Source organism: Artemia sp. Qi Xiang Cuo, chromosome 20, assembly GCF_049724085.1.
Source record: "Artemia sp. Qi Xiang Cuo chromosome 20, ASM4972408v1, whole genome shotgun sequence".
NCBI lineage: Eukaryota > Metazoa > Arthropoda > Branchiopoda > Anostraca > Artemiidae > Artemia > Artemia sp. Qi Xiang Cuo.
Window position 1 is genome coordinate 4,410,585 of NC_142813.1, and position 24,822 is coordinate 4,435,406.

A 24,822-nucleotide genomic window follows, 5' to 3' on the forward strand; every position below is an offset into this window, starting at 1 on the left:
AAATTCGTTAACTTTTCATTTTCGTAGTTTCGCCAAATTGGTCCAATTTAAACCAAGAAAGTAAATTCTGTTTCTAACCTTAAATAAGTTATTCACTTACCGAATTTGCTTATTTTGCATTGGTTTGGCCTATTTTATTTTTCATCTTTTTTTCGGAAAGTTGGACAGTGAGCAATAAAATAAGCAAGTTATGGCCTTGGCTGCAAGACATCAAGAATATACATTCAACTCACGACTTCTTAGAAATATTCTTCACTTAGAATTGTTGATATGAGGTAAATTTTTCATCTGCGTTTTAAAACAAAAATAATAATTGAAGGTATTGTCCCCCCAGTTTTCAGTATGCAAAATTCGGAACAAATCAAAACTATTGTGACTTTTTCAATACTATCCTAGATCCAAGTAGTTCAAATCTTTTGGTAATACATCACGTAGTGAGATTGTGTTATGAAGGTAGGAAATTATTACGAAAAAGAACACTTTATAATCCATTAAATTCCAAATATTTTACCGCTTCGCGGAATACTGAGTCACTTGAAAGACGTAAACTGATAATCCTTAATCCCAGGATGTAAAAAAATGGAATATTTGCAATGAAGTACACTAGAAACTAGAGCACAGGGATGGAATGACGTAGGGAATGACAAATTACGGCTCTTAACGTGAGATAAATCTTAAAAGGGAATAATCTTCATAGATTTATAAAAACAAAATAAGATATGTAAAGGGAAAATTTTTATTTCTGTGAGCCGCCTCAAGTAAATTATTAAACCACGCTGCTAAAACTTAAGAGGACTGCTGTAAGTGAGAGGATAAGGTCTTTAAGAAAATCTTATGAAATTTCTGGGGGCCCCCTTAAATACGCCACTTACTTTGTCTGTAATTTCTTATTCTCATTTTCTGGCTGGAAATCAATATCAATAGACTTTTACAAAATTACTTAGCACACCGAAATCAACCAATCACTGCAAAAACATAAGGCTAAATATAGTCACGATGGTGACGCGTCGCCGCGGAGACTGTACTGGCCACGCGCTGGTGGCGTTTCATTGGTGTTGTGCGGCTGTTAAATTGACGTTGTTGTCAAATCTTAAGCTACCTAAAAAACAAGCATGCATCAGTACTTGGTCAATCGAAATTGCCAGACATCAGATGGCGTTACTGGTTTTTCTGTTTGACGCTCATGTCAGCTTTTGACACTAATTTCACCGTGCTTTGGTGTTCGTATCGATCGTAGACTAAATTTCATTGACTACTAATATTATTATGCATTGCTGTTCCTTTCGATCAGGGAGTAAAGTGGGGCTCCCGCGGCGTCAATAAAGTTAATAAAGCTGTCCACAAAGTTAATAAACTGTTCTCCTCGCATAACTTTGTGGACTTTGTTGCAGTCCGAAAGAATTTAAACTTTATTTAACTTTTTCAAGAAAGTCCGCAAACTTCAACCAATAGCAGAAGACGTGTGGAAAATTTCAAATAAACAACATTCAAATTAGTTTCTACAAATATAATCGTGTATACTTGTTTAAATATTTAGCTTGGTAAAAAAAAAAAATATTGACTATTAAAAGGAGAAAATGCTTAAAAAGATGGTTTTCTCAGCTGTCTGAGCATTTCAGTTACTTTCTATGAAAAACTGATGTTAAGTCAAAAAGATGAAATCCTTGTGTGAGCGGGACAAACTTTATGGTTCGTGCTTTCATGACAAACTTTATTAACTTTATTGACGCCATGGGAGCCCCACATAAAGGATGTAAGTTTCAAGTTGAATGGGAAAAAGTTTTCTTAGCCCATTTCGACTCATAATTTTTGGTGAAGAAATGGAGATGTAATCTCAATTTAACTTCTTTTTTATACTAGTTTCTCTTTGTGGCAAAGAATTATGGCTGCAAATTTCAAACTGATCTGAGACAAAAAACTTTGAGCACCTTACACCCTTCCCTTATCCAATGCAATCTCGAGTTTCTCACAAATTATTCAAAACAAATATGTCATTACAAAAATTTGGGCTGGTGGTCTCAAAGTATTTTTGATGTCACATCAATTTTACAATACTTTACAGTACCAGTTTGTAAGCAAGCTTATGATTCCACTAATTATGCAAAGCAAAATGCCATTCAAAAAAGCGGGCCGGTGGCCTAAATAGTATACATCGTCTCTATTAATTATTACCACAATAGAAATGTACCATGAAGGCCCCTTTTCATGAGAATACGAGTTAACTCATCTCCCCGTGAAAACAACCATTTGTTCGACATAAAGGTGTATTTTTCCATCCATTTCTACCCTGTTCTGAAGGTAGAGTGGAACTATAGCCCTTCATCTGAAAAAAAAATAATGAGAAGAGGATAGGAAAAAAACATACGTTGAACACATCCAGCGCAAAAACGAAGTTTCACGTGGATGGATGGCTTTCATCCAGCTCACATTCTCGTGAAAATAGGTCCTCAGCCTACACTCGAATCCAACTGTCGTATCAGCCTCAGTGCCATCTGTTATACTCTTGAATTAAGTTTGTTACTTAGCTAGGCAGAAAATTACAAAGGAAAAGGTCCTGAAAATCTAGCTAGATTTCAAAAATGTCTGCCTTATATCGATCATCTATGGCAGCAATTGAAAGATTTGTTCCACAAAAGTTTACACCACTATGGAAACATCCAGCTGGTAATCTGTGCCTCTGAGAAAGGCGACCATCCACTTTCTGTCTGCCAAACCCACTGCTTTGCCAGACTAGCCTAGCACTTTTTTGTCCTTATCCTTACAAAATGTAGCAGAAGCAATAAAATTGTAGCTTTTGGCTCTGTGTTAGTGGTTTTTCCCCTCGAAGGGAAACACTATTGAATTTCAAGTAGCCTACTAGGGCCTACGCTAAAGCCGTCCTGGCTAAGTGGATGTGCGCTGGGTGGAGAATTCTTTGTCCAAGGGGCACGGGTTTGATCCCTGACGTGGCCATTTATTTGGTTTGGGACAGCGGGTCAGTGGTGTGACTTAGTAAGCTTAGCAAGTGTCGGCCCATCTCTAAATGGGTATCTGGAGAAATCTGCGGAAGGTAAGCAGTAAGGGTATGCAAATGTACGGGATTACTGGCCCCCAGCCCCCCATGGAACTTCCTGGCGGAAGGGCCAAGAAACAGAGATCAGCACCGCTGGTTTGGACCTTAAGGGTCTAGTGCCATCATACTTATACTTACTTACATACTAGGGCCTACTTTGGAAATTCTAAAATGCTTACTTAGGTACTGTACCATTCCTAAAAGCAGCTTTACTTTACCCCCTCCCTCTGATGTTCAAATATAAGATAGGTAAAATTCTACTTTAGCTACTTTTGGCTGTCTTGGAAAGGGGTTAGGCTAGGAAAATGAACAACTTAGGCTTAGACTAGGAATAAATAGAGGTGATGTTGGGTACTGAGAAAATCAATCAAGTGAATAGCTTCACTTACATATGTAGTATTATAATTAAAGATTGTGGATGCAGTGAAGATCTTTAAAGTAGAGCAGTCAAGATGGTAAATTTTTACCAAATCATATTAGGCTATTGACTTATGAATAAAGTGAATATAGGCTACCACTTGCTGCCTTTTTTTATGCTCTTTCCAAATATAACAATCATATTTGTCAGAAATTAATTTTACCCCCACCCCTATATATACCAATTCAGGGTATATATTTGCACATTAGGGGGAGGGGTGCAAATTCTATTTCTGATCTAAATGGGAGGTAAGTTTAAACTTTACCCCCCCCCCCCTAATGTGCAAATATATACCCTGAAATTGGTATATATAGTGGTGGGAATAAAATTCATTTATGACAAAAATGATTATTATATTTGGAAAGAGCATAAAAAAAGGCATTGAGTGGTATATTCACTTTATTTGTAAGTCAATAATATGATTTGGTAAAAATTTACTGCCAAGATGCACTGTGTTTTTCACAATTGAAAAGGGGTACTTACATATTATCCAGAACACACTCAAGAAGTGATATATGTTAATCATAATGAAGTATAGCCTACCAAAATATGATGAAAATATAATACTTTAGTTGCAAAATAACAGAAAGTACAACAAAGGATTATGGAAAGAAGATCACCCAGAATGCATTAGGCCCCTATATTAAATGCCTAACCTAACCACCTCTATATATTAAATATTTATCTGGTAGAACTGGATGAGTTTATATCCTGCATCAAGTTGAAGGTTACAAATCATGTTCAAGCAGGTATGTCCCTCTGTTGAAATAGAAGCCCATTTTTGAAAGTGGTATGGCTGACCACACACCAGATGACTGATGTAATAAACCAATATTTGGAGAAGACTGACAGTGCTGCCTACTAGGTCTGTCTTTGCTGGCATCTTTACTGAGCAAGAATGTTAAATCCAAGTTGGTGCATATAGGGATAGATTACACCCTGGTTTGGGTAAATCAGGTGTAGAGAAAGAGAATAGCAGTGGTTACTGCTATTGTTTTGTAGTGCAATAATCTAGCCGTAACCAAGCAATATTTGGCAATAAAGTGGAACACAAGTTTCCATTAATACTTGCATGATGGTAAGTTTATTGATGATATTAAAGGAACTTTCCAAGAACAATTGGGCATGAAACTGGAAAATTTAGAATCTGGAAAATGGTTAGAATAATTTGAGAAAAATATTTTGCAAAGTAACAGAAGAAATCTCAGAGAGTAAAATTGTAAATACAGCTAGGGATGTTTGTGAAAACTCTTTAAGCCTGGTAGAAAAAAGAAGGGGTTTGTACAAGAAGTTTCTGAATGACAGGTCTTATAAGACTAAAAGAAAAAAATAAGGGAAGTGGTAAAGGTGTTGAAGTGTGAATTAAGGGTTGTGAAATGGTGGCCATGGAAAAAATTGTTATGGATCTGTAAGACACACCCAGATGGCATAATGGTACAATCTTTTATTAATAGGCTGAGCAATTGAACATAAGAAGCACAGATTTGGAATTAATATACAGAAGTGATTTTTTTTTGAAAATTTTGAAATTGAAGGAAAATTTAATTTGCAAGTAGATGCTAGAGACAGTACTAAAATGATTAATAATTAATAATGCAGCAGGTGCAGACTGTAAGGTAAATGTGTTTTTGAAACATAGTGGTTGCCAAGTTGAATAACTGAAGATAATAAATATGATTTTGAAAAAAGGGGGAGTACCTAATGAGTTTATTGAAGAATGCTAAATTTGCTTGGATCAAAGATAAAGGAGAGTGTGGCCTATGGCATATAGCAATGGTGGCATACAGTAATAAGGAAATCAATCACATGGATAGATGCACTTACCTGGGTAGTGTTTTTACCAAAGAATGTAGACACAGTGGAAATGCAAAAGGTAGAATAGCTATGACATAGGGTGTTTTGCAGTTGAAAAAAGGTTTTGTAGATTAGGAAGATAGTTTGCAAACTTAGATTAGAATTTTGGAAACCAGGGTAATGAGAATGGTCAGGCATGGCTCTGAAACATGTATCATAGGCAGTGCACCAGTACTGCCTAAGTAAAGAATGATGTGGGCACAATGTGTTTTTTCTCCACCCGGGCACTTTGTATTGAAGGAGTTGTTGTAGAAACTTCGAAAAGGGCTCAATCGATTGGAAATTGGAGTGGCTAGTGCCCTTTTTAATGGTCAAAAGTGATTGGAGGGCAACTAGCCCCCCCCCCACACCCCTCATTCCCCCAAACACATCCAATCAAAATTTTGAGATACCCATTTTGTTTAGCGTAGTTGATTTCTAGATAGAAAATATCTTTTTGAGGAGGACACTCCCCTACAACCCTCGATGCAAGGGTTTTAAGTTATGCCCTGGGGGCATATAAGGTTTTTATAGAAGGAATTGTCATAGAAGCTTCAAAAAAGGCTCATTTGATTAGAAATTCAAAGGGCTAGTGCACTTTTTAATAGTCAAAAGTGATTGGAGGGCAACTAGCCCTCCCCCACACCCATCATTCCCCTAAACATATCCAATCAAAATTTTGATATAGCTATTTTGTTCAGCGTAGTTAATTTCCAGATAGAAAATATCTTTTTTAGGAGGAAACTCCCCCACAACCCTTGGGGCAAGGGTTTTAAGTTATGCTGTGGGGGCATATAAGGTTTTTATAGAAGGAGTTGTTGTAGAGACTTCAAAAAAGGCTCATTCAATTGGAAATTCAAAGGGCTAGTGCCCATTTTAATAGCCAAAAGTGATTGGAGGGCAACTAGCCCCCCCTGCCCATCATTCCCCCAAACCCATCCAATCAAAATTTTGAGATAGCCATTTTGTCCAGCATAGTTGATTCTCAGATAGAAAATATGTTTTTGAGGAGGACACTTCCCTACAACCCTCGGGGCAAGGGTTTTAAGTTATGCCCTGGGGGTATATAAGGTTTTTATAGAAGGCGTTGTTGTAGAAACTTCAAGAAAGGCTCATTCGATTGGAAATTCAAAGGGCTAGTACCCTTTTCTAATAGTCAAAAGTGAATGGAGGGTACCTAGCCCCCCCCACGCCCATCATGCCCCCAAACACATCCAATCAAAATTCTGAGATAGCCATTTTGTTCAGCATACTTGATTTCCAGATAGAAAATATCTTTTTGAGGAGGACACTCCCCACAACCCTCAGGGGAAGGGTTTTAAGTTATACCCTGGGGGCATATAAGGTTTTTTATAGAAGGCGTTGTTGTAGAAACTTCAAAACAGGCTCATTTGATTGGAAATTCAAAGGGCTAGTACCCTTTTTAATAGTCAAAAGTGATGGGCAGGGCCCCCCCCCCTGCCCATCATTCCCCCCAACACATCCAATCAAAATTTTTAGATAGCCATTTTGTTCAGCATAGTTGATTTCCAGATAGAAAATATGTTGAGGAGGACACTCCCCCACAACCCTCAGGGCAAGGGTTTTAAGTTATGCCCTGGGGGCATATGAGGTTTTTATACAAGGCGTTGTCATAGAAACTTCAAAACAGGCTCATCCAATCAAAATTTTGAGATAGCCATTTTGTTCAGCATAGTTGATTTCCAGATAGAAAATTTGTTTTTGAGGAGGACACCCCCCCCCCCCCCCCACAACCCTCAGGGCAAGGGTAATAAGTTATGCCGTGGGGGCATATAAGGTTTTTATAGAAGGCATTGCTGTAGAAACTTCAAAACAGGCTCATTTGATTGGAAATTCAAAGGGCTAGTACCGTTTTTAATAGTTGAAAGTGATTTGAGTAAAACTAGCCCCCCCTCACACCCTTCATTCCCCCAAACAAAGACCAAAGGACCAGCCAAACAAAGACCAAAAGGCCAGAACAAAATTTGCACTTTATTGAAAAAATATAAATGTTTTTACTTTTTTAACTTTAATAAATCAAATAATATTAACATTTTGACTACTAAATATCAGTATATGTATATCAAACTGACAATGTGCAAATTTGGAAATTTTGAAAGTGCAAATTTTGTTCTGGCCTTGGGAAGGCATAGAGGTTTTGCACCCAACTTATGTTAATTTCTGCTCGTTTTGAGTTTGACTCGGCTAATTATTGTAATTTCTGTTCGTTTTGGGTTTCATATATTTGTCAATGCTGATTTGTGGTAGTTTCACGCTTGGTAGATTATTTGATTTTAGTTTTGCTCATTTTTTGTTTAATAGAGTTCCTTACTTTTCTTTGAAAAACTTGTTTTTTGGGAAAAGTTTTTTAAATAATGCTTCAAAAGGTTGGGGAAGAATTGTTAAATTTCTTCTAAAGTAATTGTCTAAGGAGAGTTCCAGGTACTTTTTTGACTTACAATGTGTTAGATAATAGGCTGTAAAAAAATGTAGATAGCAGGGTCATGTTTTAGGGTGAATGATGTGATGTTGCCAAAGATTATACTTCTTGGTCATTCATCTGTGGTCATAAGAAAGCATTTAGAGAAAATTGAAACTTCATGGGAGGGAATAAGAAGTGAAGGTTTGAATAAATTTGGATGGAAGAGCAGCATGTGTATTTTATTGACCTTAGTGCTCTTAGTTGTAACTTAGTGCTACAGTGGGTTTTTAGTTAACTGCACTATTTTTTCCAAAAATATTTTTGAAGAAAAAGCAAGACTTGAATTATGCTAATTAAACTATGGTAAAAATTTTGTCTAAAAGTACTAACAGCTGCCAAAATTTATACTAGCTGGTCATTGAGTCATCAAAAGTTACTATCACATTCTACTAATCTCAGGGCTGTACCCAGGATTATTTTTTTGGGGGGTGGGGGGCCGGGTTGTTTACAAAAAAACTTAAGAATGCATGAAAATATTTTGTATCCATTTTTGTTACATCTTTACAAGTCAGACAAACATTTCAGGGGAGGGGGGCTCAAACCCCCCTACCCTCATTGGATATGGCCTTGACTAATATAGTTTTGTCTTTGGTGTATTTTGATCAGATATTTTATGTCTTTAGTGCATGTCATTTCTAGTTATATTCATTATATTTATAGCTTGCTAGTTTTGGAAAAATACTACTACTAATAACTCACTGCAGCACCAAACCAGCTGAGTCCAACAAAGCTGTACATACTCTTCCTATCTGCCAATCTAGTCAAAGCTTCCCTCCTTACATCCTCCCAAGAAGTTCCAGGTCCCTTTAAATCCTATATTACAACCTCCTCCAAGATGGATGGCCAAAAAGGATGATCTTTGACAATTTGTCATCCTCCATTTGCAAAATATGTCCTAGCCATCTCAACTTCTCTCTCATAATATTTTTGCATTTTTGCATACAGTTTACTGTTAAAAATATGGTCACTCAAAGCAATTCAAAGGCAATTCCTCTGAAAATAGCTACAAATCCTCCTCTCTCTTCTGAAGCAACAATGTTTTAAAACCATACTTGATGACTTTCATCATTGTAGCTTCCAATATTCTAATCAGACTTCAGACTTCAGGTTTTCAGACTTCCTTCCTATTCTCCCTTTTTTTAACTGTGAAAAAAAAACCACGCCTTGGCTATTCTACTTTTAACATATTCACTGCTCCCACTGTCTTTACTAATAATACTACCCAGGTAAGTGAAGCTATCCACTGGATACGTCTTCTTGTTATCCAACATAACCTCTTCACCTTCATTTATTCCAAGTCTAATCAACTGAGTCTTCTTAATTTCGACTTGTTAATCTTAATTAAAATTTTCTTAAAATTGCTAGGTATTTCCCCTTTTTCAAAAATCATATTAATGATCTTCAAATTTATTTGTGACTTCACAACCACCACATTTCAAAAACTCATTTACCACAGCATCACCACTCGAGAATATTGTTTTAGAAAAACAAAACAGAAAAATATTGCAATACAGACTAAGAGAGACCAAATGATTGACAAAAGACAAAAGAGATAGAAAAACAAAAGAGAAAAATAGTGCAATACAGACTAAGAGGTACCAAATGATTGACAAAAGACAAAAAAGATGGAAAAACAAAAGAGACAAATAGTCCAATACAAACTAAGAGAGACCAAATGATTGACAAAAGACAAAAGAGATAGAAAAACAAAAGAGAAAAATAGTGCAATACAGACTAAGAGAGACCAAGACCAAATGATTGACAAAAGAGATAGAAAAACAAAAGAGGAAAATAGTGCAATACAGACTAAGAGAGACCAAATGATTGATTCCAAATGGGTTTCTATTATCAATGGGGCTAGTGGACTCTTTATCAAACAGTGAGGCCCTTCCCTTGTACAACATTAACATTGCTCATGATTTGGTAAATAGGTCTACCCATTGTATTATTTTCGTAGGTTCAATTTTTTGTTACATATCATCATATCTGTGCTCAAGACTGTACCCAGGATTTTTTTTTTCGGTGGAGGTTTTACTCAAACATTTTTTTCAGGGAGGGGGGGGTACATAAAAAAAACAAAAACGCATACAGGGGGGGGGTTCAAACCCCTTTAGCCCCCCCCCCCTCTGGATACAGCCTTGTCTGTGCTGAGTAGTGTTTGTTATTTTCTTTATTAACTTCTAATGTCTTTAATAAATTAACCTACATGTTCTGTGGAAATGTGATGCAGTATCAATTGGTAAGACCCATAAGATTTTTCAAGGAGGATCAAGAAATTTTTTTGCATTGGGGCCTACTGTTTGAAAGCATTTTTAGGTCTAGATGTCTGAATTCCTACATTTTGCCATTTTTTCATAAATCACCAATGGTAGGGTCTGTGGATGTATCTTTAAGATTAGGCTCCCTCTTTAGTGTTCAGCTGTGGATGCTAGATATTAACTCCTTTTTTATTTCAGGACCTCAGACTGTATTCTTTTGGGCTCCTATTTTTAAATGGGTATGTACATAGGGTATATTATGTATATTATGTAATTTATTACATAAGGTATATTATGGTTATTACATTAGGTATATTATGTAATTTATGTGAATAAATAACCTTTAGCCAATGAGTTTTTGATATGGTTGACTTGTGTCAGTTAGCTCAAAACAATAATTCTCAAATAAGCTCAAAACAATTTTTTTGTTCAGTTACTAAGTTAAATGGGAAACACTGCTGTATATGTACTGCCCAAAAGGTGTATTTCAAAAAATAAGCAATTGTTCCAAAATAAACACTTTTTCTGAATAGCTCAATAGGTTGGGGAGGGGGTGGGGTATGCAAAAGGCTAAACACACCACATTAGGCTGTTAATTACGTTGTAATTTGTGTGTGTGTGTGGGGGGGGGGCAGGCCCATAAACATATGGGTTGGGGCTCAGTCTACTAGCACCTTTAAATAAAGGAGCTGGTTCAGTATTTTACCTTTTGAAATTTGACTGTCATTATAAGTGGCAATTAGGACTACTTTGTAGATTGAGTATTTGTAGTAACTTTACATTTTAATGTGGAAAAGATTTTGACTCACCAGCTCCTGTGAAGTTCCACTTTTCTTTAAGTCCTTTCTTATGACCTCTTTTCACCCCATTTGGTGCTGACCTGCTTTTCATTTGCTCTAGGGTGGATGGCCAAGGAGTACAATCTTTGGCAATATACAGTCAGTCAAACGAACATGCAACTCATAAAGATATAACAAAAATTTTTGATTGTTTGCCTCCATCAAAATAATATCCCCTCATCCCAAACAAAAATACTGAATATGGCCCTACCCCCATTGGTGCCCCTGGTAATGTACCGTGTGGACAGTAGTCTTTCAATTTTTTTTTGTTCTTCAACTATGTGTTCTAGAAGAGCACATTTCTAACCTTGAAGGGGTAGAAATGTTTTTTGTATTCCAATAAAAATAGATAGTCTTCTTTAAAATAAAATCAGATGGCTCACAAATTTTAAACGTCATTGCTTATGGTAAAATTATGAAATCACAACTGCATCCACGAGGTTTGGGGAATACAAGTCCTCCCAATATTAGTTCAAAGGACTACTTCTTTACTAAACTGAAAATTCCGCCCTACAAATACAATTTATGAGGTTCTTAAAACTGTTCTTTGACAATTCCTCTGGAAAAAATTTAACAAACCTTCCTTGCTTCAGAGCACCCACGTTTCGGAATCATTCTAAACCTGGTTTGCAGCCTTATTTTCCTATTCTTCCAAAGTTTTTTTTTCAGCAATGAAACAACATGCTTGGCCTTTCCCTTTGCTATTCTACTTTTTATGCCATCTTTACTAATAATACTACCCAGCTAATTGAAGCTATCCACTTGATCGATCTTCTCTTTACCCAATATCATCTCTTCACCTTTATTCATACCTAGTCTAAGCGACTTAGTCTTCTTAAAGTTCAGTTTCAAATCTGTTTTTACAGCCAAAACCCTCAAAACCTCTGAAAATTCATTCATGTTGCTAACATTTTTATCGAAAATGCTGAAACCAACAGCATAACAAAGTCTAGGAGAGTTTTACCTTCCCATTGAATTGCATATTCTCTCATAACCTTTGCCACACCAGTTGATACTATCATTTACTATGATCAGTGACTATAGTGAGCTTTATTAGAATAGGGTTGGTAGTTCATGGTAGAAATAGTTGAAGGATGAAAAGCCCCATGGTTATGACTTTGGCACTCTGCACATGGCAGGCTTGTACATATGTGATTCTAGAATCATAAATTAGTATAATAATCATATTGTTCTGTAGTATCTTTAGTGTTGTTCTTTTGGTCTCAAATCAGCAAATTCAATTGAATTAAGAAATTCCAGCGTGAATCCAGTTCCTCCTCCCTGTTTATCCTTAACATAATCATAACTTTCAAGGGATTTGTGTTCTCCTGGGGGGTGATTGGCAATCTCAAGATTAATTTTACTTAATTTTTTGGCAGCGCTAAAATCACGCGCTCCTTCGTTCCATTATAATTTTCATTTATTTTCTAACTGCAGGTTTTTTTGTCGATCGTTTTCGTTTACGATTCTTGCAGTCTTTTGTCTTCTAACTGTAGATTTTGTTGTGCATAATTTCCGTTTGCGATTTCATAAGTGATTTGTTGTAATGCTTGTTGCCCTGTATATTCTAGCCACAAATTTTCTTGTGCTTTATTATCATCCATCATTACCTCAGACATTTTTCCATGCCTTTTGCTTTAGTTTTGCTTTCCGCATATATTTCTTTTTTTGGTGAAGATGGGGGGGGGGTACAACATTTGAAAATGTACAAAAACAGACAAACTATATGAAAATATGAGAAATTGTGGGACAAATCTTGAAAATCTTGGGATTTGAAACAGGAAGGGAAGGGTGTTCACCTCCTGCTTACACGCATCGTATGATTAGAGGTTCACTGTAAAAAGAAGTTCTGTTTGCCGAGGAAGGGTGTGAATCTGAAAAACCAAAAACCAGAAAAATTACAAATTATAGACTAACAGAAATAAAATAAGGAAATAGGAGAAATCATGGGAAGAACTGTGAATATCCTGAGATTCTGAGGAGGTGGATGAATTCTGAAGGCCCCTCCTCATGTATACGTGCCTTGTGAGAGTATAGGTTTATTGCGTAAGCAGATAAAGAACAGACGGAATAATTACGAAAACTCAGCAAATATAAGAACAGCAGAGGTACCCTAAAATGGTAATATTGATGGTCAAATGAAAACGGCAATAAAATGAACATTTGGCCACGCGTTTGGCCACGGCGGCCAAACGCAACTCCAAAGAATATGGGAAACGGGTAAGAGAGGATACTAGTGCTAGTAAAAAAAAAAAAAAAAACAGCAACACCATGTAGTGCTTGGAGTTTTTGTTTTGAAACTGCAATTGGCCACACTAATTGAATTTATAGTGAAAGACCACCAGGCCCCACCTCATAAAGAACAGAAGGAATAATTACGAAAACTCAGCAAATATAAGAACAGCAGAGGTACCCTAAAATGGCAATATTGATGGCCAAATGAAAACGGCAATAAAATGAACATTTGGCCACGCGTTTGGCCACGGCGGCCAAACGCAACTCCAAAGAATATGGGAAACGGGTAAGATAGGATACTGGTGCTAGTAAAAAAAAAGAAAAAAAAAAAAAAAAAAAAAAAAAGCAACACCATGTAGTGCTTGGAGTTTTTGTTTTGAAACTGCAATTGGCCACACTAATTGAATTTATAGTGAAAGACCACCAGGCCCCTCCTCATAAAGAACAAACGGAATAATTACGAAAACTCAGCAAATATAAGAACAGCAGAGGTACCCTAAAATGGTAATATTGATGGTCAAATGAAAACGGCAATAAAATGAACATTTGGCCACGCGTTTGGCCACGGCGGCCAAACGCAACTCCAAAGAATATGGGAAACGGGTAAGAGAGGATACTGGTGCTATTAAAAAAAAAGAAGAAAAAAAAAACAGCAACACCATGTAGTACTTGAAGTTTTTGTTTTGAAACTGCAATTGGCCACACTAATTGAATTTATAGTGAAAGACCACCAGGCCCCTCCTCATAAAGAACAGACGGAATAATTACGAAAACTCAGCAAATATAAGAACAGCAGAGGTACCCTAAAATGGTAATATTGATGGTCAAATGAAAACGGCAATAAAATGAACATTTGGCCACGGCGGCCAAACGCAACTCCAAAGAATATGGGAAACGGGTAAGAGAGGATACTAGTGCTAGTAAAAAAAAAGAAAAAAAAACAGCAACACCATGTAGTGCTTGGAGTTTTTGTTTTGAAACTGAAATTGGCCACACTAATTGAATTTATAGTGAAAGACCACCAGGCCCCTCCTCACAAAGAACAAACAGAATAATTACGAAAACTCAGCAAATATAAGAACAGCAGAGGTACCCTAAAATGGTAATATTGATGGTCAAATGAAACCGGCAATAAAATGAACATTGGGCCACGCGTTTGGCCACGGCGGCCAAACGCAACTCCAAATAATATGGGAAACGGGTAAGATAGGATACTAGTGCTAGTAAAAAAAAAAAAAACAGCAACACCATGTAGTGCTTGGAGTTTTTGTTTTGAAACTGAAATTGGCCACACTAATTGAATTTATAGTGAAAGACCACCAGGCCCCTCCTCACAAAGAACAAACAGAATAATTACGAAAACTCAGCAAATATAAGAACAGCAGAGGTACCCTAAATTGTTAATTTTGATGTTAAAATGAACACGGCAATAAAATGAACATTTGGCCACGCGTTTGGCCACGGCGGCCAAACGCAACTCCAAAGAATATGGGAAACGGGTAAGAGAGGATACTAGTGCTAGTAAAAAAAAAAAAAACAGCAACACCATGTAGTGCTTGGAGTTTTTGTTTTGAAACTGAAATTGGCCACACTAATTGAATTTATAGTGAAAGACCACCAGGCCCCTCCTCATAAAGAACAAAAGGAATAATTACGAAAACTCAGCAAATATAAGAACAGCAGAGGTACCCTAAAATGGTAATATTGATGGTCAAATGAAAACGGCAATAAACTGAACATTTGGCCACTCGTTTGGCCACGGCGGCCAAACGCAACTCCAAAGAATATGGGAAACGGGTAAGAGAGGATACTGGTGCTAGTAAAAAAAATAAAAAAAAAAACAGCAACACCATGTAGTGCTTGGAGTTTTTGTTTTGAAACTAAAATTGGCCACACTAATTGAATTTATAGTGAAAGACCACCAGGCCCCTCCTCATAAAGAACAAACGGGATAATTACGAAAACTCAGCAAATATAAGACCAGCAGAGGTACCCTAAAATGGTAATATTGATGGCCAAATGAAAACGGCAATAAAATGAACATTTGGCCACGCGTTTGGCCACGGCGGCCAAACGCAACTCCAAAGAATATGGGAAACGGGTAAGATAGGATACTGGTGCTAGTAAAAAAAAAGAAAAAAAACAGCAACACCATGTAGTGCTTGGAGTTTTTGTTTTGAAACTGCAATTGGCCACACTAATTGAATTTATAGTGAAAGACCACCAGGCCCCTCCTCATAAAGAACAAACGGAATAATTACGAAAACTCAGCAAATATAAGAACAGCAGAGGTGTACCCTAAAATGGTAATATTGATGGTCAAATGAAAACGGCAATAAAATGAACATTTGGCCACGCGTTTGGCCACGGCGGCCAAACGCAACTCCAAAGAATATGGGAAACGGGTAAGAGAGGATACTGGTGCTAGTAAAAAAAAAAGTCAACCACACCATATAGTGCATGGAGTTTTTCTTTTGCCTTCAGAAACTGAGATTGGCTACTAATTGAATGGATAGTGAAAAACCACTAGTCGGCAATTATACCAAAAATGGATTTGGAACATATCCCAAACAACTTTAATCAACATACTAAGTCTTTTTAAATACTTAATTACCCTAAACTGGGAAATTACTCTGAACTCATCTTTTTAGACTCTTAAAAATGTAGGGGAGGGCAAATAAAGCTAAATTTGTCACCAGTATGAGCTTAAAATTGGCCAGCCTTTTTAAACTGCAGATAGTTTTCCACACTAACTCAGGTTTAGCTAGTTTAGATTGAATTTAAAGTTAAAATTACTGGAGGAAAAAAAGCTTTCTAATTAAATTGTTATATCTGGAGGAATTTCAGCTTAAATCCTTTAGAAATACAAATGAATAATCTCAGTTATGCAATTCTGTGTGAAATTTTCTAGGTTTTGCAAAAACCAGCAAACCTTAATATTTCCGTTATTCATATTATTTTTTACTATTTAGCTGTGTTCAAACGCACTTTTATCAGATTTTTTTTTAAAAGAAAAAAGCAGCTATAAAGACAAAAAACGCAAAAAAATCCAAAAGAAGGGAAAAATTGTATAAAAATAACGAAAGAATAACAAGAGAAACAAAAAATCATCAAAAGTTTAAAACTAGTGATAAACCAATAAGAGGTGGTAACCTTGATTAGAGTTCTTGGGACCTGACCACAGGAAAAACTTTGAAGAGGCTGAGATGGACAAAGAGTGTTCGTCAGCGTTTTGGGTTTAGGCCGGTTAACCCTTGTGTTGAGTTAGTAGTAGTAGTATGCCAGTAAAAGGCAGTGAAAATACAAGCAATGAAAAGTACATTTTGTATTATTGGAACCAATTCAGACAGAGTAAGATTATTAATTTCTTATTTTGTAATTTTTTGTAAAAGTGAATTTTGTATTACTGGAACCAATTCCGACAGAGTAAGATTCTGTATTTTTCATTTTTTTTTTTTTTTTTTTTTTTTTTTTTTTTTTTTTTTTTTTGTAAAAGTAAATTTTGTATTACTGGAACCAATTCAGACAGAGTAAGATTTTGTATTTTTTTTTTTTTTTTTTTTTTTTTTTTTTTTTGCAAAAATAAATTTTGTATTACTGGAACCAATTCAGACAGAGTAAGAACAGATTTACAGTAAAACTGAAAAAATATTCCCTAAAATAAAATGAAATTGACCATAAAAAGGGGAAGACACATTAATTATGAAATATTAAGAAAGAAACTCCCGTGATATTCAGCATTAATAGCAATCTTTTGTGAATCAAATTCTAATATCTTTCGATTAAAAAAAAATTGAGAGATTTGTTTTAGCATTTCTGTGAAGCTATAATCAGCTCTGCATAGAAGCAATGCTCCCCTTAGCTGCGAAATGCGCAGGTGCGTCAGTGAAAAAAATAACCATCCATTTCGTCATCTGCCAGAACTTAGCTTTGAGATTTTTTTTGCCGATTTTATAGTAGGCGATGAAATTTCTGGAAAGGGAAGGAGCAAGGAACTGGGAGCTGAAATAATAAATTTGCCCTCTAGATTTTGAAAAAAATACACTTCCCTCCTCATTTTCGTTAGTTTGTGCCAAGTGCGATGGAGGGGCTAAACAGGACTTCCTTTATAGGACTCATGACCTTTCTAACACCCCTCCTTCCCAACAGTACGACTTACTGACAGCATAATGTATAAAGCTGTACGTGGCTTGTTATTTTCCAGTAGCAAGATTCCTGCTTTAACCAATCTAGAGACACAACATTTCTACTTGTCTCCATTATCAGGTATCTGGATTTAATCTGGATTAATTCTCATTACTTCTAATTTGAAATAGTACTCCTCCCCCCAAAAAATTTATTACAAATAAAAGGAGGTATAATTTTTTGCAGGGTTTGGTAATTGCTGGTATAAGCGACATCAGTCGACCAGCGGAAAAAATTAGTATAAGTCAAGCAGGTGCTTTGATGTGTACAGGCTTTATTTGGTCTCGGTATTCACTGGTGATCATTCCCAAGAATTGGTCATTATTTGCAGTCAATTTTTTTGTTGGACTCACTGGCCTTTACCAAGTGTCCAGAGCTGCCAAGTAAGTTCCTTTAGCCCCACCCCCTGTATTATATCGTAATTGAATAGCACCAGGGGTGTGCACCTGGATCAGTAGACTATTGGGTTAGTATTAATTGTTATAGATATTTTGAAAACTTTGTAATTCAAATAATTCTGAGGTAGTGGAGATTTCTAATTTCTCATTCTAATTTCTGAGGTAGTGGATATTTCTAATTTCTAATTCTAATGAGTGGAGATTTAAAGGGTAGTAGCCCAATTGATCTAATCAGAACCATCTTTACCAACGTGGGGTGGGGGTGGGAAATAGATGGCATAAGGCTCTACTTGTTTTAGAGTCCGAACTTGGCTTACAGCTTCCTTAGTCATTAAAGAAGTGTTTCTTTAATTCCTTCTTAAAACTTTCTTTAAACTTTGGTATTCAACTAATTCTAAGGCAGTGGAGATTTCTTATTCTAATGAGATTTCTAATTTCTAAGGTAGTTGAGATTTCAAATTTCTAATTCTAATGAGTGAAGATTTAAAGGGCGGCAGCCCAATTGATCAAATCGCAACCATCTTTAACAACAGGGGGGGGAATAGATGGCATAAGTCTCTACTCGTTTTAGAGTTCGATCTTGGCTTACAGTTTCCTTAGTCATTAAAGAAGTGTTTCTGTATTTAATTTATTTAATCTAAATAAATAATTTAATAATTAATTGAATTTAATAAATAATTTAATTTATTTAAAGCGTTTCCTTTATTTAATTTATTAATTCCTTTATTTAATCCCCATAGATAAAACACCTTCGCAAAATCGAGCCTATTTGACAGAATACGGACGCTGGAGATTCTTCGATCCTTTAAACTTTCAATCATATATGTGCAGCTTGAGTCTTGCTCGCTGCGTCGGTGTGGTCATCTACTTCGCCTGCCCGCTCAAACACCCATCTGACCCATCTTTGATTTTGTCCCAACTACAAACGGCTGGAAATGCCCCAAGGCTCCAACCTTCACCCAAAACAGCTATGAAGGCAAATAACAGTGCTAGTGCCTCGTTCCTTTTACTCTGGCAACGCTGCTAAGCAAGAGCTGTCAGTCAAGTTGCACCGAAGATAATGGGAAATCTTAAAACTGTTAATTCAAGCCATTATAGAAATAATTTTTTTTTTTTGTGGAAATTTAAATGAATGCACGTATCTAGGTAGTGAGAGAATCTAGGTGTATGTAAGAGAAAAACGAGAGAGGGGTTTCATAAGGCCAACGAAAATACCGGACGAAACAAAACGTATCATAGGCAGCGCAATCGCGATGTCTAAGTAAAGAACAATGTTGGCATAATGTATTATTTTTTTTTTCTTTAGGCCAGGACACTTCGTATCGAAAGAGTTGTCGTAGAAACTTTCGAAAAGGGCTCATTTTATGGGAAATTGGAGTGGCTAGTGCGTTATTTATTTGCCAAAAGGGATTGGAAAATGACTAACCTCCCTGTCACGCCTACCTTTACCCAAATAGCATCCAATTAGAAATGTGAGAGGTTGATTTTGTTCACAATAGTTATAGATAACGGAAATTTTGTCTTTGAAAAAGACAACCCCCCCCCCCCACAGCCCTCAGGGCAAGGGTTGTAAGTTTTGCCCTGGGGGCATAAAAGGTTTTTTATAGATAGCGCTGTCGTAGAAACTTCAAAAACGGCTCATTCAGTTGGAAATTGAGATGGCTGGTGCCCTTTTTAATAGTCGAAAGTGATTGGAGGTTAACTAATCCCCCTCCGACGCCCACCCTCCCATTTATCTTTATGTTTAAAAACCAAATGTTGCCTTAAGATTAAATCAAAATGCACTGTGTTAATGCTAATTCCCAATAAGGCATCTCAGCAGTATCCCAAGAACGACTGAGGGTATCATGTTCGAATTTTCGGGGCTACTTTTGCACTTAAAATTTAACCAAATCAAAATAGCGTAAGTGTATCCAAGCTATCAAAGATAGTGAACAGATTTTTTTGCGAATGGTATCAAGTTTTCCATTTCAGGTCAACTAGAAGATGTATAAAACAAAATTAAACACTACTATTTGCGTCCATTTTTTTAAAAGGGTGTATGTTGTTAAAAATTGCTGAAATTTTTTTTCCGGAATACAAATAGCAGGTCAAACTATAAAGTCTTAAAAAAAACGAAAATATTTAAAGTATTATTTTGTTTTTCCCTGAAAAGACTATGTCAATATAAAACGAACGAAACAAAACGCATACTTCGAAAAGACAACCGCCTTTCGAAGTATAATGATCGTACTGAATGATTGTGCTGACACTTTGAAAGGACCATAGAATCTTGAATATCTGTTCGAATGAACGCTCTCCTGATATTGTACGACCACTGTCTAATCTCCTTTGGAAAAAGTAGCCGTAAAAAGACACACATCCGTGACTATCTGTTTAAAAAAGAATGCGAATTTTTTTATTTTAATACATTGAAGGCGGAAATCTTGGGCTCTTGAAAAAGTTAACAAGTTCCATAAGCTGAAAAAGGGCGTCAAGTAAAAAGGCACCACGTTTTGATTATCTAAAATATCTAATATATTTTAAGCTTAATAATCGTTTTTTCCTTGGTATTAAGTTCTTTATTATTTAATCTAACTTGTATAGCAAGCCAAAGAAAGGGTGTTCCATAATATTTTGTGGTATATGTTACCGCGAATGTTTAAAATTCGTGAATGTCGACATTCACCGGTGCATGTTTGAAATACCTTTTTTTCTACTTGGATTTAGTCAGGGTTGGAAGTCAGCTTTTTCAATTTAATGCAAGGTTTGATGATGACAAGTTAAGTTGGGTTAGCTCAGGTTTTAACCTATTTCTGATATTTATAACCAAATTTAACCTAACCCAATCTAAAGTAAACTAACATAATGTAACATAATCTAACTTCAACTTTTACCATCATAGCTTGCATAAGACTGAAAAAGCTGACTCACAAAGCTAATTGAATCCAAGCAGAGAAAAAGGAATTTTGGACATTCGCCAGTGAATGTCGACATTAATCAGATTTCGGACATTCACGGTAACATATATACCTGTCAGTGATATAAACTCTAATATCCGCTATGGTGGCGAATTTTTTACCTCCAATACTTAAAAAATTAAATTCTTAAAATTTGGCAGCACAATTAATTACCAGTCAATCATTTTATTCATACTTAAAAAAATATACTTTAACAAGAACTAAGCGTGTATTTGGCCCATGAAGCTTGGCTTGTAAGGCCCATACATGAAAAATGATATAGCGATTAGTCAGTATTATTTGCCCTTCCTAAAGCCTATGTCCAAGTGATGCCAAACTTCATTTAAGTAAGGATGGAGGTAGGAACTTTAAATAACTTGCAAAAAAAAAACAAAAAAACTTGAAACTGTCCTCTGAACTACCGGAGGTAACCTCACCCCCTAATATACCGGCGGAGGGATAAAGACTTGACATTGGCCTTCGGACTTGACATTGGCCTTCTAATTTTATGAGTTTACTTTGTACTTTGTTTTTAACGTTTTTACGTATTTGACATTGACCCTTTTATAATTTTCTCTTGTTGTTTGATTGTTTGTTTTTGTTGTTCTTTTTTCGCTGTATTTGACGCTAAAGTGCGAATTCGGCCCTTTTGGGCTTGTGATAGCCATTTTTCAGCAATAAATCTTATCTTATCTAAAGCAGACAAAGATTGTCACTTAGTAATTTTGGAGTAGCAACTCAAGCGTCCAAAAAAGGAGTTTATATATTATCCCATTACCTGGCAATCCCTAGATTAGCTCCAATTACCTGAGAACAGGGGGAGGGGGGCTACCTCCTAATAGCCCAAAAGTTTTGGCTAATTTCAAGTACCGTAGAAAATCCAGCGGTTAGCCACGCATACCGGAAACCAGGAGACTAGCTCCGACTAGCCAGAAAAAGTCGAACTATTTTTTATAGTTTTAAACTTGGGGTTATATCCAACAACCAAGGATTTTACCAAAAGCCTTCTCCTCAAGGTAGATCTCTTCGCCCTATGCTAAACAATCAGCTTGGGAGACCAAAGTATTATCAAACTTTTACTGTGTAGATTCATCTTCATCTATCTATGCTGCAAAGAAGGCGAGCTTCTACTGGATCATGCTTACGGAGAGTTGCAAAGGCGCACAACTGTCCGGAAGTTGCGAAGGAAACTTCGTTCCTGAAGGAAGGTTTCCTGAAGGATATCCGACACAAGTGAAGCATAAGGAAAATCCCAACGGCAAACTTTTACGCTGGAAATTTATCGGTTATTACGGAGTCATAATTACGAATTAACGGGCATCAGTAATCCGTACGAAAGTAATGTCCTTGAATCAGTAGTCCTTGCCCTACGAAAGAAAGCATTAAAAAAATATGGTGAAGGTCAGTGGTGTATCTCCTGCATTTTCATTGTAGGGGGGGGGGTAAGAGGAGTCCATATCCGGATAGTCAAGGGGAAGCGTAAGTGCTGCACTGCCCTCTTCTTCCGATACCCATCTTTCATAATGATTAGCACCATGACCGTGACCACCAAGAGCCAAGGCTAAGTCCTTGCGGATAAACGCATCCACGGATCTATACTTATTTACTTCTTTTTTTCAATAATATACATACAAATAAAGGTGGTAGGTCATAGCATTGGTTTTATTACTGGAAGCAAATAAGTGTGAAATGACTTTGCTGAGCTGATTTTTTCTGGATCGGACCAGACATATAAACATAAGTTTCTATTGCAGGGAAGGGGGGGATGAAGGGAAACATGGAAACTATAAAAAATTCGGGTACTTGTTAATTAAACGAAACACACTCAAGAATTACGATTAGGTTAGATCTCAGAAAATTGGTTTCATAGCCACAAAGACAAGTGATGGGTGATAGAATGTATTGGACTTGTATAATTTGGGCTATATATTTGCGAATTAAGGGGTAGGGGTTAGGTTAGGTGTGCTGCTCAAACGCTTTTTGGGAAATTGAACTGAGTTTGGGAAGTTGAATTGTGTTTGGGGAAATTGAACTGAGTTTGGGAAGTTGAATTGTGCTTTGGGAAGTTGAACTGAGTTTGGGAAGTTGAACTGAGTTTGGGAAGTTGAATTGTTTTTGGGGAAATTGAACTGAGTTTGGGAAGTTGAGTTGTATTCGGGAAGTTGAATTGTGTTTGGGGAAATTGAACTGAGTTTGGGAGGTTGAATTGTGTTTGGGGAAACTGAACTGAGCTTGGGAAGTTGACTTGTTTTGGGAAGTTTTGGGAAGTTGAACTGAGTTTAGGAAGTTGAATTACGTCTCGGGAAGTTGAACTGAGATTGGGAATTTGAATTGTCTCTCTTCGATCAAGTTTTGCGCATTTACTAAAACATAAAATAGGATTCAGGAAGTTAAGTAGGATCCAGGACATCATGTTTAGCTTAATAGGCTAGCTAAAGCGAACCTAAACCAAAATTTCGTACAGATGTCTAACACCGTTATGTTTTTTCAGATATCAATACATCAAAAAGCCTAAAATGGAGTCCTAGTCCCATACCTGAAGAACTGTAGATGGCCTATTGCATGTACCAATAGAATTGAGTTGTCTAGTTACAAGTGTATGCCTCTACAACCAGTTTGATATTGCCAAAAACAGTTTAAGATATGAATTTTTGATATTTTGTGAAATTTGAGGGGAAGTAATTATCACTGGATTCCATATTAGCCCTTTTCGATTGTGCCACCGCTCTGGCGTGTAACTTTTGCACAGAGGTTCTCTCAAAGATAGCTCTTAGGATTTGCTATTAAATTTGTAATCGTAAAGACAAATTTAGAGTGGGGGGGGAGGGGAGAAGCCCTCTTTAAGATCTGTCGGAAGGATCTCCAAAAAGGGGAATCTGCTTCTCAGTCATATTTCAAAACGGGGCCATAATTTCTCAGGGGGGGGGTGACCTCCCTTGGAAAATTCCCTCCGTAATTCGGTCCTCTTTGAAGCAATGGTTTCTTTTTTCATAAATCGTTATCCAATTGTAGCGTGAAACTAGGATTATAAGATTATATTTGTCTAACCAAGTTGCGATGTTTGTCATCTTGTAATTCGAAGAAAAACCGTCTGTCCCTATAAGCTATTCTTTTGTAAAGCATTTTTCACAGTGTCATATTTAATTTCTCCATAATCTATATATCTGTAGCCAAATTTTCAGTCTTGGGATTGCGCAATCCTGAATTCAGAAGAATATTAATGTCAAGTTACAACATAATGTAAAAATCCTTTTATACATGCAAAATAGACGGCGAGAAATGCTTTTTAATTCTGGATATCTGAAAACCTTTCAGAAAACCTGGATATCTGAAATCCTGAATTCTGATGAATATTAATGTCAAGTTACAACATAATGTGAAAATCCTTTTATGCATGCAAAATAGACGGCGAGGAATGCTTTTTAATTCTGGATATCTGAAAACCTTTCAGTACATTGAAAATCCTTATAGAATCATTCAGTGCTGTTAATTGAGGGATTAGGGTGGCCTTTCCCCGATAGATTTTCTCCCCCCTCCTTAGATTTTTTTCTGAAAGGAGAAACAACCTCAAATTCTTGAATTAAAATCAAGTTGCCATCAAGCCAGATAGTCTGAGTGAGAGGCAAAGCTGGCATAAGCTTTTTCAGGATTGATTAAAAATTATGTCATTTTCACTTGTTGATAGATAGTCTATCATCCATCCATCCTAGGGCAGAAGTAAGGTAGATAGTCATAGAAGAAAATTAATATATAAAATTTCAAAAATATACTCCCCCCTGAGATTTTTCATTGTCATTAAAAAACATGAAAAAACTGACGAATTCCCCCTCCTACAGACATCGAAAAATAAATAGAATCATTGTCCATAAATTACTCGCTAGATCGGTGCCACAGTCGACTTTAAGTAAAACAAAATGAATAATTCTAATTTACGTCACCAAGACTGTACAAAAAATTTATACTTTTAATGTCGTTTTGTTGAATCCAAATTTGCATCTTCTAAGGGAGGTACTGTGCCGCTTTTTTATTAGTTGTATTGCAAGGTGTATCCAACAGTAGCGATGGGCCTTGAGTGGTTTTGAGGGTGGACATAATTTAGCTGGTAGTGTATAGGCTACTCTAATACTCGGCTATAATTTAACTGCCATGTACTCATATATTTGTGACCTTTGCAATTTTTTGA

General features: G+C 36.4%; 1 protein-coding gene across 1 annotated transcript; it reads left to right on the forward strand.

Moving 5' to 3' along the window:
• Positions 1-2,528: 2,528 nt before the first annotated feature.
• On the forward strand, positions 2,529-24,369 carry LOC148939787 (mitochondrial pyruvate carrier 2-like). The gene is made up of 4 exons (XM_089105749.1): positions 2,529-2,664; positions 10,242-10,282; positions 17,489-17,685; positions 23,131-24,369. Exons 1-4 carry the CDS (start codon positions 2,580-2,582, stop codon positions 23,165-23,167), a joined length of 360 nt encoding a protein of 119 aa, XP_088961875.1. The 5' UTR covers positions 2,529-2,579; the 3' UTR covers positions 23,168-24,369.
• Positions 24,370-24,822: the final 453 nt, after the last annotated feature.

Coding starts and splice junctions, on each gene's coding strand:
- LOC148939787 (XM_089105749.1), top strand. CDS start 2,580: ATGTCTGCCTTATATCGATCATCTATGGCAGCAATTGAAAGATTTGTT. Junction 10,283..17,488: donor GGGCTCCTATTTTTAAATGG/GTATGTACATAG, acceptor AATTTTTTGCAG/GGTTTGGTAATTGCTGGTAT. Junction 17,686..23,130: donor CAAGTGTCCAGAGCTGCCAA/GTAAGTTCCTTT, acceptor ATGTTTTTTCAG/ATATCAATACATCAAAAAGC.